The 12,684-nt window shown below is 40.5% G+C and overlaps 2 protein-coding genes across 3 annotated transcripts; both read right to left on the bottom strand.

Annotated features, from left to right (window-relative positions):
- Window positions 1-37: 37 nt before the first annotated feature.
- Window positions 38-3,298, bottom strand: kxd1 (KxDL motif containing 1). Of its 2 annotated transcripts, none has more exons than XM_085914528.1 (5): window positions 2,757-3,298; window positions 1,992-2,132; window positions 1,645-1,797; window positions 1,415-1,461; window positions 38-1,198 (listed from the first exon to the last, which is right to left on the bottom strand). In XM_085914528.1, exons 2-5 carry the CDS (start codon window positions 2,087-2,089, stop codon window positions 948-950), a joined length of 549 nt encoding a protein of 182 aa, XP_085770654.1. In that variant the 5' UTR covers window positions 2,090-2,132; window positions 2,757-3,298; the 3' UTR covers window positions 38-947. The 2 variants fall into 2 exon arrangements, with proteins under 2 accessions (XP_085770654.1, XP_085770653.1); XM_085914527.1 differs by lacking the exon at window positions 2,757-3,298 and adding an exon at window positions 2,541-2,736.
- Window positions 3,299-3,444: 146 nt separating this feature from the next.
- Window positions 3,445-12,144, bottom strand: sinhcaf (SIN3-HDAC complex associated factor). Its single transcript, XM_085914901.1, has 6 exons — window positions 11,997-12,144; window positions 8,989-9,116; window positions 8,821-8,920; window positions 8,599-8,722; window positions 8,292-8,442; window positions 3,445-7,956 (listed from the first exon to the last, which is right to left on the bottom strand). The coding sequence occupies exons 1-6, from the start codon at window positions 12,132-12,134 to the stop codon at window positions 7,608-7,610; spliced, it is 990 nt and encodes a 329-aa protein (XP_085771027.1). The 5' UTR covers window positions 12,135-12,144; the 3' UTR covers window positions 3,445-7,607.
- Window positions 12,145-12,684: the final 540 nt, after the last annotated feature.

Raw genomic sequence — 12,684 nt, forward strand, 5'->3', positions numbered from 1 at the left:
TGAGTCTAATACAGTGGGAAAATAAGGAGCCACTTCATATATGTCTTTACACATTCTGAAAAGTGTAACATTTAATGAAGACGCAATTGCACACACGCACGTACTTCACATTGTTGTTGATGATTCATAACAATCTATGGTTTTGACAGTAAAACCTCAACTTGTAAACACTGCCTAATAAATTTAACAAATTTAAATTTCAAAAAGAGACAAAGTTGAATAAATTTGACCAAAATCGTAACTCATTTCACTTAACTCAAATCAATTTCTCCATTTAAATGAATTGAAATGGCGTTAATGTTTTAATACAGACAAACAAGCAAGTATACTGTTTAAAAACGGGAATCTGCAAGTGTAATCTACAATTACAAAAACATTTGTAATCGCATGTGGATGCCACAAGATGGTGGCAAAACATCTTTTTTCTATTAAACAAAGCTATAGCCTGGACTACATGAAGCTCCATCCCTCAGCTCAACATGGATGCTTGGCACCAATTAAAAGCTTTGATATCAGAAATAATGGAGGATCGGTTCCCCCCATAAAATCAGTGAATTTGCAAATCCCAAATACGACAATGTACCGTCGTCTTAATATGTACCTTTGAGGAGCATGGCCTTGTGCATGACATCAAAACGTCTAGGCATGAGTTGTGAGCTGGAGAAATTCCATATGCATGTTCATATTTTCTATTTGTGCGTGACTCTTGTCCCCGCCCACTTAACGGCTGAAAGTGCATTAGCGACTGTGGCTCTCATTTCCCAAATGTGATGACATTACAGAATTTACCTACTTCATTTTTCCCACTCCATTCAAGGGGTTCACAAAAAATGGAGGATGGGACACTCCAAAATCAAAGTACCACTGTAACAAAAACAAAAAAAACACAAAACAACAACACTGAAGTTGTGCCGCAGTAATGAAGTCTATCCGCGCACAACATGAAGCTACTCAGCAGGCACAGAGTCTGGGCCCTCATCCTGCAGGCCAGCCGTGCAATGGGCGTCCGAGGCAGGCGTGTCAAGCGTTTCTTGGGAGATCTCCTCGGAGCATCTGCTCGCAGCAGGCGAAACCACATCGGGACTGGAGTCGCAGGAATCCGAACTCTGGCCCGGGGTAGCCGTGGTGATAGTGGTGGCCGCGCTCGGCGGCGCAGGGTCATCGTCGTCATCCGCAGATATGGGTGACTCGTGGATGTCTGGCCAAAGAAGAGTTAAATCAAATTAAATAATAAAATGAAATAATATATAGAGGAACCACTAAATGCCCCAGAGGTGAATGTTCCCATTTGACCCAAATAATTGTAGTCTAATTATGACTTAGCTAAGCATTTTGGGTTTCGACGCTACCATAGGAAATCCTAAACCAAGGACCCCTTACAATTGTTTGACATGATACACAATTGTTAACTTACTACTGAAAGCCTCTGGGTACTGCTTGCCAATCTTCCCCTTTAGCATCCTGAAGAGAAAAAAAGACTAATGTTTAAATCACCAATGTCCATTTTTTCCATTGAGAGCAACATATTTGTAATCTGTTCATGTGGGCCGTGTTAAATGTAATCATAACAATGCTCTATAAGGTAAGCCAGTAGCAAATGACCCCAGGGCTGGACTTCAGACTACCTCTTTTAAATGACCCAACCTGATCCGTCGGAAAATGCTGTCCAAATCTTTTTTCATCTCGACGAGGGTACGCGTGTGGAGCAAGAAGCTCTCATTCATCTGCTGTAGTCGCATGCTGGACAGGACATTGAAGTTGATCAGCATTTCATTGGTTTTCTCAAAGCGGTCCAACCTGAGAGGAAAAAAACATATGAAACGTTTTTCAAAATCTGTGAATACTCAAGAGTGATGGCACAGGAGTTTCAATGTGGACATTTCTATATAGAATTAAAGTGAGCAAAGAGAATGTAACTCGTACGCCAATGAGTTGTATTAAAAGATTAAAACAAGAAACAAAAGACGATTCTGATTCTGATTCTGACGTACATGTGTCGCTGAGCCTGGATGATAGCGTTGACATCCTCAGAATTGACCATGCTCAGCATCCGGCTGCAGAACACGCCGGAGGCAGTGGGCTCCACCATGATGCGGCTCCAGATACAGAGCACTTCCAAATGCAGTAATCAGCTAAAGAGCAAAAAAATATATATTAGTAAAGGCCTACTGCTTTATTTGGATTTATACAAGAGGCACTGCAAGTGGTAGCTACCAGCAGGTGAGGTGACTGATTTAACATGAGCTTGAATGTGATTGATTCGTTTTATTGCCTCAATTACAGTGAATGTTTAAAATGATATATCTTGGTCTCGTTTTAATCAATATACAGTGTATCACTAAAACCTGGCAATTGAACAAAGGTGTGCGGAATATTCTATACATACTGCATAAGAAAATGACATGGTTATGTTATTCGTCTTTATTTAGACAGTCTGTTGGGTTATATCCCATCAACTTGACTCTAGCACTGTTCCTAAACTAAAGGTGGTAAAGGTGACTTTCTATAGACGCTAAAATAAAATAAAAAGGAACATCTACCTGTGGTTCCTCAGAAGATTTCTATATTGACGAAATTCCGTATTCGGGATGCATAACCGTAAAACGGGTAAGGGGATGCTGAATCAAAACAATAAAGTACTTCCGTGTTTTAATCATATCCGGTCACGAGAGTTGTATATCCGGAGGTGTCTCTTTTTGTATAGTTCCCTTTCTTTGCTGGAAACACAGTAAAGAGAAAGGTTCTGCTATCTTTACCGTCCAGATGCGTCGGTATCATTCATTCATTTTATTCCTTAAGTAGTGATGTAACCTGCCTTTAAAATAAGACATACATACAAACATAAATAATTAAAACATTAAGGTGGTAAATTACGACATATTCTTAAGGCAATAATTAGCACCAAATATGATCAAAAGATGAATATGATGAATTTATTATCATTATTGGCATTCTCAAAATTAGCAGTATTTATTCTACACTGAGTTTGTACGTTTGCTCACTTTAAGATAAAATGCATGGGGGGGGGGCGTAATTAAATATCCACCAAAAATGAAGAAGAACACAATGATGTGCTTTTTAGAGAACGAAAGAGTACTTAACTACACAACCTACTCCGGATCTTGCATACGGTGTGTCCAATAAAAATAGGCAACTGTGTTTAATCTCAGGCCTTGTGCGACTATCGCTTTCATCTTTGTGGACAGTTTTATTTTCTGTTTTTGCATCCTTTACTGCGTGACCTTTACCCAACATCAACTGATATCATATAGAATCAAAAGAAAATATACGGTTTGATGTCAACATGTCATTTTTAGCAGACCATAGGACCAGGCCTCTCACCCAGCAGGGCTGCATTAGGGGTGAAGTTATATGCATGTTCTTTACTACATCATATTGTCTTTGTTGCTTTGACTTTTGTCACAGAACAATTGACACAGAACATTCCCATAAAACTCACAAAATTACTTTTATTAAGGGACAAGTAAAAAAAGTACATGATGTATAAAAAATACAAAAGCGCGTCCTCTAACGTGTAAGCGAAATAAATGCGAAGCAAACAATACATGCAAAGTCTAGCGCGGTGGATCCTAGTGATCTTTGTCTAAGCTATGGGACTAAAAACAGGGAGAGTGGAATACAGTTCCGTTGCAATCTACCAGCTGCTCAGTCTACGGTGACACACATCTAAAGTAATGACGGCAGATAATAAGTTAGGTTGTACACGAGTCAAATGACAAGGAAATAAATATGTAACACTTCACAAGTAGGGACAACCGAGTCATTTGATGTGACCGCAAATCTCACGGGAGAATTTGCGCAGCTAAACTTCACGATGCGGCCGCTTGAGATGGAAAGAATTCAGAGCAAGTATTACAACTCAAGAGAGAAATAAATATGAAATAAATAAATAACCAAACAATTTCAGAGCCCACCCAAGATTGGAATATATACATAATCTACCAGCTGCCTCCCGACTACAATATGAAATGTCGTCATATTAGTGTTTGTTTTTTTTAGAATAACAAACATACATACAAATGACCTCAAACAAGCGCAAGTGTCATTAGAAAACCTGCATTGCTTTTGACATTGGGGGCAAAAGAGAGGAATTTGAATGTGCTTTGGCTTCCACTTGATGAATATTCATCTTCTACGCTCACTTATCCAGTTATTAAGCAAGCGCAGAAAGAAAAAAAATAAATAAGAAAATTTCACTTTCCCGTCAGTTTGCATGCTGCTTGGATTTGTCCCGAACATTTAGGTAAGCAAAATAATAGAAAAATCTTTTATCACACAAGTGAGCAGTGTCAAAAATTGAAAAAAATAAATACACAAAAAAATCCACCTCTCTCAAACCGATTTTTACAAAATAGATGATATCTGCAGGTATCACAACACATTTGTGGTATACAAGAGCATTGGCATAGAATTTTAGCTTGTGTCCAAAGCCATTAGAACATGTATTTGATATCAACAAAATCCATCTTAAGGGCCATGTACTAGTAAACAATTCATGGCACTACTATTAACACAAATGCCTCAGTAGTAAAGTTTTTTTTTTTTTTGGTCACTACTTGGGCCACTTTTGGTCTCCTAGTGCAATCTTAAAATGGGTTATCAGTTAAATTATAGACAATGATGTTCATCTTAAAAGGGGGTCTCTAATTAAAAAAAAAAAAAAAACACTGATATTTGAGGAAATACTGTCATTAGTTGACAGGAGATACAGTAGAAAAGATAGCGTTCCAAATTGTCTTCCTAGTGAAGACAACTAGTGTACTAGTACATGGCTCTTAAGATTGATATCAAGAAAATTGAACTGGAAGAAAAGCTCTCCAGAAGCGTGTATAAAGTTACTTTTACATCATATACTGACCGGGGAATGACAGAAATGGTTGATATCGATATTGCTGAAAAGTTGATTCTCTCTTTTTGCTGTCGTGGTGTGTGTTATTGTTATGCAAAGACACTTCTATTTTTTCCCACATTTGTTTTTTTTTCTGTTTGCATACAAAAATAATCTCATCAAGAGAAATTGCTCCAAAATAAAAACAATAATTAAAATAAGTAAGATTTACACTTTCTATAAGGCCATGCAATTTATTCGACTCATGCATCAGATCGTGGGGGTCTTTTGGATGAGTGGGCTTTGCCAGTTATGCAAAAAAAAAAAAAAAAGCACTATGTGTTGCTGAGGCCACAATAAATAAACGCGACTGGCCCTTTTTGTCCCTCTGTCTCTCACTCTTGTTCGTCAAAATTGATTGGGAATGAACACTATAAGCACGTTGTGTGTCTGCGAGAGAGGAAGAGAGACGCGAGAGTAAGGCTGGTGCATTTGCTGTTGAAGCTGTGAATAGGCCTGCCTGCTTTCAAACTGGAGCACAGCTCACTCAGTGTTTGCACACACGTCACACTAATCCGGTTGGCATACACTAACTAACTTGACGGAGCGAGTGAGTGCCACTAAAGTTACGCTTGGAACAGGAAGAAGCCATTGTTTGAGATTTTTTTCCAAGATCCTAAAAATCCAGTTAAAGGTCCTGAATAGTATGCGCTGTGTTAAACAACTTTAACAAACTAATAAGACAACAGTATTTTACTGCACAAATGACTTGATGACGACTGCAAGCCTCTGGCATAAAATCATACTTCACTTCTCTCATAGTACTAGTAGCCTGCAGATGTCAGTTTTGCCTCACTAGTTCCATGTAGTCCTACTAGTATGCCAAAGATGTCCTAGTCAACTGCCATAAAGTAGTGAACAAAACTACTAGTGCGTTTAACTCTTTTTTTAACTAGTGAGGACAAATCATACACTAGTACCTTATACCGGATATCAAGACTATCCCCCAAAAATCGGCTTTTACCAAATATTACAGGAGTGGGGCGACAAAAGAAAATTGCAGAAGTATGGCGGCGAAACACAAAAATCTCTTCAAAAAAAAAAAAAAGTCTTAAATTCTTTCATGACAAATGTGTGTGTGTTTGTCTAAATGTACTCTAAATGCTCATTCTTTTGAGATTTACATCCAAAATTGTTGCTGATGAACCTTAAAGTAACACAGAGGTCTTGGGGAAGATCTAAATGTACCTGCAAACTAAAAGTCCAGCATGTATCTAAAGACAAAGAGAAAAAAAAACACACGCGAGATGATGGTCCATTTGTCAGGATGGTGAGATGAAAGACATCAAAGTCCGTATGTTGACTTTCAGATACAGTACAGTGATTCCCAACCAGTATGCCGTGGCAATAGGGATGTATTTATGTGCTTAAAATGAAGGTTGGCTCAAACAGGGAACTTGAACTTTGTCAAGTTTCGCTAACACAAATCTGTTGAAATGTCCTGCTTGTTGTTGTTTTGGACTAATGCCTTATGGCAAAACAAAATGTTTGTATATGTGCATGAATGTGGTCATTTTCCCCCAAATCACCCCCAATTCTAAGTTACAGTGCTGACTTTAAGTACTTTCAATTCCAAGTTACAGTGGTGCCTTTAAGTATTTGTGACATGAGATAAGAGTTGCCCCCTCAGCTTTTTTTGTTTGACTTACATGCAAAAATTTGAGATACCATACAACTCAACTCTTTACAGAACTAGCTCATGAACAATTCTTTGCTGCCACTGCAATACTCTCAGTTACTCAAATAAGTCCCGTTATTGTCAAACTTAAGATGAAACAAAGACTCGAACAATGTGTTAAAGCAACCAAGATACTTTGTTCAAAAGAAAAAGTCCATTCATCTTAATGCTTACAATGACTGACAACATAACAATAATCACGGACATATAATTCTGTGTCCTCAATATTAGTGCCGCTTATCAAGTCAGTCACATTTGTGAAAAATCACCTTTGTTTGTGTCTGCGTGACAATCATAATTTCCCCCAGTGGCCAAGTGATGCACAGTAGAGGGAGCCACAATTGATTAATCATGAGCAACTACTGCTTAATTCTTTGAATCCAGTTAATGTTCTCATGTCTTTATAAAATACAATAAAGAGCGGTAGTTTCCTTTAATTTAAAAAAAAAAACAGATTGCTAACATGTTTGTTGGGGCGGAGGCAAGAACAGATTAATGGCATTTCAGTTCATTTCAATGGAGTAAATTAATTTGCAACTTGTATTATAAGGCACCACTGTGATTTAGAGGGAAGGTTGCCAAAGGATAATATATCATAAAAATTGCCTATCTTAATGGAAACCTTCTGGAAAATGTACACTCCTTTGTAGCCTTCAATACTGTATTATGATCCAAATGATCCGATTTCACCAAATTGCTCTGCAAATTCCTATTCATTAACTACAAGCAATATATCTTTCTTTGCTCATCCATCTCTGCCAGCGACAGATAAGTAACCTGGATGTCTACGTTTATGACATTTTTTGATAGTGTGATGTGTGTGATTGTTTGAAAGTCTATGCCTTGGCTCAATACAGGTTGGGAAACACTGTTCCAATACATCAAACAAATCTCTGGCCTTTTGACGGAGAAGACCAGAAGATCTTCAGCTGCTTTAAATCACCGAAGGCGGCGTGATGCGCCTTGCAAGTGCTTGAGGAGGACGGGGTGGGGGAATGCGCGCAGGAGACCTTTGCGACTTTACCAGCTTCCTTCTGACGTCGTCACCACGGTAACGCATAGCTGTGCCGCCGCCGGCGCTACCGCCGTTGTCGTCATTGTGGTCTCCGTTGCCTGCTGCTCCTCCTCGGATGTGGACGTCACGCGGCTGACGGGCACATCTCCCGCCTCAACTTCCACCTCTTCCTCCTCCACATCGTCATCATCCTCTTCATCCTCTTCTTCATCTTCGTCCTCTTCCTCGTGCCGCTCCTGTTGTTGTTGCTGCTGCTGCTGCTGCTTCTTGCGACAGCAGGGCTTGAACAAGTGGGGATCGATGAGAACCTCACCGAAGCGACCCTTGTAGATGATTCCGCAACACACTTTTTGTCTGGACAAAACAAAAAAAGCAATCACCAAACACTCTTTTACAAACATCCTCCAATACTGCGGTCCCTTCTCAAGGTTTCAGATTTTTCCCCAGTTAGGGGTTTAGAGAGTTTTTCCTTGTCCTACTGGAGGTTAAGTTCAGGGAATGTTGAGAATAATTGTCAACTGTGGCCATGTGAAGCCCTTTAAGACGTTTTTGTGATTAAGGCCCATAAAAATAAATTTGACTTCACTTGAAAAAGCACTTTTGTTTCAAGTGTGCGGTCTCACATTTTAAAAATTAATGATGTTACAATTTTCTTGTCATCGCAGCTGAAGCAGTTGAAACGACTGTACCTCTTCCAGTAGGTGAGATCCAGGAAGGAGAAGACAGGTGAGCGGCCAGACCCTTGGCTGAGCTCAGTGTCCGAGCCGTCATCGGACAAATTGCTGTAGCTGGGAGACTGAGCTGGGGAAGCGCTGGATGTGGTGCTGTGTGCATCGGAATCTAAAGGTGCATAAGAGAGAACCAAAGGTTCATAGCAGGTCAAATTAAGTTCCCATATGAACTTTAAGGTTCATTCTGATATTTTGTTTTAGTGTCACTTTGCAAAGAAACACTACACGCTACATGCCAGGTTTAAGTCTAAAAGGCAGAACTAACTGTTTCTTTTGAGCTCTTTCTGCAGCCTGTTGATCTGGCTCGGACGGGCTTTCTTGCTGATGGACTTGATCTTCTTGGGCCTGGAGGTCAACTTTAGACTGGGACCACCTCGGGCATCAACCACCTGTGCAGACAAGACTTCAAACACCCATCCCTCAAAGAGAAAAAGAAAGGAAGAACCTTCTAGCTCCGGCAATGTTTCAGCCGAGGTGTCACACTCACATGGTTCCAGTTCTTTTTTGTTCCCACCGGTAGCTTTTTCCATCGCTTCACCAGGAGCACACAAGCGTTGCAGATCTCTCCAGACCGCGTTTCGCTCAATCTGCAAGGCAATTCGTTAGGGGGCAAAAAGTGACACTTTCTCACCACTCCCTCTGTTCTTACACTTACCCGAAACAGCTCCTGAAGTCTTTCTCGTAGCGCTTGCTGTCCGTGAAGCGAGAGCTGGAGGACTTTGCTCGACAGATGCAGCAGCCGTCCAAACTCCTGTACATTTTTGGCTTGTGGAAGCCAAACATCTGCGAGCAAAGAAAATCACAGTTAGATGTTGTAAATTATAACCTTTTCAATGACATCAACAGTCAATAGTGTCCTTTTTTTCCCAGCAAAAACGAGAACAGGCGTTGAATACTTTAACAGTTGTGTTTTGATATGTATCAATGCATTTAAAGTAGGCGGTGTGAGTAAAACTATGTCCTTTAAAATTAAATATATCCACTGCGATAAATCGTAATTGGGCACTAAGGTAAATCCATCAAAGGTCATAATCAGACCACTATTTTATTGTATTTATTTCACATGTAAATTAATCCCAAAACGGGATGCTTAGTCACGAACCAAGCCCTAAATACATTTTTTTTTTGCATCCCTTGCTGTGACCCACATGGGCTGGTGTTGTTGGATGTGTTTGTGATGGGGGGGGAAGTAGGTCAACAGTCAGACAGCGTGTCAGACAGATCATGTCACCATGCTGAGTTCTCGGCATGCATGCCTTGGTTTTGGCCGGTCCAAAATATTACATTGCACGCACGCCCAAGCTTCAGGCGAACATTGACGTGGACTAAAAAGCCCAACCATGATTATGAATGCAATGAGCACGCCCACTGTAGAGGGATGCCGCTATGTTGCTAGGCAAAACTGGAGTCTCCACAGCACATGGTGAGCACAACTGCGGCAAAACGCGCAGAGCCGCACCCCCCTTGGACTGAGAGTGTGTGTGTGTGCGTCCCCCCCCCCCCCCATCAATCCCAGGCGGTCTTCTGACAGTATGAAGTCACAGAGATATCACAGCGCACAGAGAGCACACTCGGGTGTGAATATCCAAAAAGACCAATAAAATACAGATGCTTGTAATAACTGCCATTAGATTAGACCACAAATCAAGAGTGCATTTTTACTATTTAACCAAATTTAGGCCAATTATAATGTGCTTTTGTTCAATGACAAATACGAGAGCCAGAAAAAAAATGGCTTTTTATGAGAAAATGTCCATTTTTTGGGACATTTTTGTCAGGTGGGGTGCCACAAGATTTTCTACTAACTTGAAATACATGCTTTGGCATTGCAGCAAGCAAACTACCTAAATCTTATCTACACACAAAAAAAGTAAGATTTACTTCTTGATACAATTCGACCACAGAGTAACATTTTTAAGACGGGAAATATGCAAGTTTAATAAATGCCTTCAGTTCCTTTTGAAGGCTTTCTGGGAACCCTGCATGTGTGCAGCCCACACCAAGTCAAATCTAATTTTGAAGGTCAGAATTATTGTGAGGAAAGCCACTGCAACTTCTGTAATAAAGTAAAGGTCAAGTGTAAATGCACTAAAATCGTGGGCATCTCTGACCTTCACTGCTTTATTGTTATGACAGGATAAGCAGCAACATTGATTTAAAGTGTTCAAATAATAATCATCATTGTTTTACAAGCAACCCCATGATGAAAAGTGACTTTTCTTTCAAGGTAAAAAAAAATATGTATCGTTATTGTCCACGATGCTCTGTTGAGACAAAACGTTTAATAACCCACACAGTGCCACACACATAATACCATAATCAGTTAAAATACGGTTAGCCCAAAAACATAAGAGCCAGTCATTTTTTAACATGTATGTGTTTATTCGAAACAATTTATTGAGATACGTGTTACTTTTTAAGTTCCGAGCACGGTCACGGAATAAATTAAGATCTTAAATCAAAGCGCAACTGTACTCGACTGACAAGGTAAAGCTGTCACTCCGCTTCCAGAGTGGCGCATCTTCGCAGCCGCACGCGATCTCCGCAACAGCTACAATACTGTGACGTAACTCAACATGGCAACGAACACACACTTGAAAGGCGGCGGAAATAGCGCGTGGCGGAGGAAGATGTGATGCGAACTAACACAATTATCACACGGTTTTATTTTAAAAGTCCCACAAATCACCAACAAAACTGTCGCGACCTCTTCTTTATCTCTATCAGAGCTTGGTTTCCTTAAACGGAAAAGTGCAAGTCGTCATTTTGTTTTCCACCGCCCACTCTTTGGCCGAGGCAGCATGGCACGCCACACGACCTGCTTCATGCGCACCCATCTTTAAAAAAAATGCACCGCTACTAAGCTACTTTGTTTGGTGCGCTCGACGACGTTTACTTCGTTTTACAACGCCAAGTAGTCGAACAGTCGAAGATTTAACACATTTTCACTCTCGACGAAAACGTAATGGTGTAATTTGAACTCTTTAGCAGCGTCCACTTCGATGCTTTTTTTCTTCAAAGCGTCGTGGAACAAGCACAGCCCTCTGTTCTTAAACGTAAACAAATATTAGCGGAGGACAAACAATGTTTTTATTATTATTATTATTAAGTGAAGCATTTGCCGGGGACAGCGATGTGTGCGCGTTAGCTTGTTTTGTTGACAGCCTGCCGCCGCGTGCTCCCGCTCACGGGTGGGCGTGAGAGCTCCTCCAACTTGGCTGGGACACACGCCCCACTAGCGCCACAATGTACACTTTAAAGCGTACAAACGCACACAATTTTGCAACTATTCTATTGTAAAAAACGACTTATATCGACATTTTGGAGTGGTTGCTTTACCCGCCCCGCAACAACACCCTCCCCCCCGGCCCCGGTTACCAGCTACATCGTCCTACGAACAACAACAGCCATTGCATGCGTTGCGAATACAGCAAGATCAGTTTCTTCTTTTTACAAAAAGACATTTTCGGCATTTTTCTTCACTTCAAATCCAACTTTAATCTCATAACGGCGAGACCCACGCGTTAAACGGCCGTTGAACAGAGGGAAATCGCACAACTCAGGAGGAGTTTGTAGAATTAGATGGCTTAAGAGTCCGAAGACTCCAAACCCACCGGCTTTGAAATCATTTTTAAAAAGAAATAAAAAATACTGGATGCTTACCTTGCAAAGTTGTGTAAAGTTGGCGAAAACAAAAGTAGTATTCCGTCTAGGGTTTGTGTTTTCAAACGGGACTACGCGTCTCTTGTTGATGTCTGCGCCTGTGGGCCGGACTGGAGAGTTGTGGACACCAGTGCGCATGCGCCGCTCTAACACGCCTCCATTTTGGAGGCCGCGATATGATTCTTCAATCGTGTTCATTTGCATAAACGACATCGTGACGTAAACGTGCGTCTGCATTCTGATGCCCATATAAGGATGGGAACGTTGCGCGGGAACTGGGGGCTCGGCCCCGGTTGCTAGGGCACATTGGAGAATGTCGGCAAAGGGGCGGGGCTGTTACTCCAGACCCGCCAGATGGCAGAAAGCGGACCGCTCAACTGCGATAGCGATGCTATCTGAGTTGAAAGTATTTTACATCAAAACACCTATACCTAATTTTAAATCGATAAACAACCACATTTCTCGCAAAGATTTTATGCCTCTATTTTTAATTGTGAATAATAATTCAGATTAAAAACAAAATGTCTGAAAATTATTTATAAAAAAAAATCTATTTTTTAATGTTAATAATAATTCGGAGTAAAAACAAAATATGTCTGAAAACTATAAAAGAAAAAAAAATCGATTCAATGTAAAGCAATCGTTTTACCCCGCAAAACATCCAGTGTCTAAAAACAATCCATGTCGA

Source organism: Syngnathus leptorhynchus, chromosome 6 (assembly GCF_054491065.1).
Source record: "Syngnathus leptorhynchus isolate UIUO chromosome 6, UIUO_Slep, whole genome shotgun sequence".
In the NCBI taxonomy this organism is placed as follows: Eukaryota; Metazoa; Chordata; class Actinopteri; order Syngnathiformes; family Syngnathidae; genus Syngnathus; species Syngnathus leptorhynchus.

Coding starts and splice junctions, on each gene's coding strand:
- kxd1 (XM_085914528.1), bottom strand. CDS start 2,089: ATGGTGGAGCCCACTGCCTCCGGCGTGTTCTGCAGCCGGATGCTGAGC. Junction 1,798..1,991: donor ATCCAGGCTCAGCGACACAT/GTACGTCAGAAT, acceptor TTTTCCTCTCAG/GTTGGACCGCTTTGAGAAAA. Junction 1,199..1,414: donor GTACCCAGAGGCTTTCAGTA/GTAAGTTAACAA, acceptor TTCTTTGGCCAG/ACATCCACGAGTCACCCATA.
- sinhcaf (XM_085914901.1), bottom strand. CDS start 12,134: ATGCGCACTGGTGTCCACAACTCTCCAGTCCGGCCCACAGGCGCAGAC. Junction 9,117..11,996: donor ACTTTACACAACTTTGCAAG/GTAAGCATCCAG, acceptor CTTTGCTCGCAG/ATGTTTGGCTTCCACAAGCC. Junction 8,921..8,988: donor GACTTCAGGAGCTGTTTCGG/GTAAGTGTAAGA, acceptor ATTGCCTTGCAG/ATTGAGCGAAACGCGGTCTG.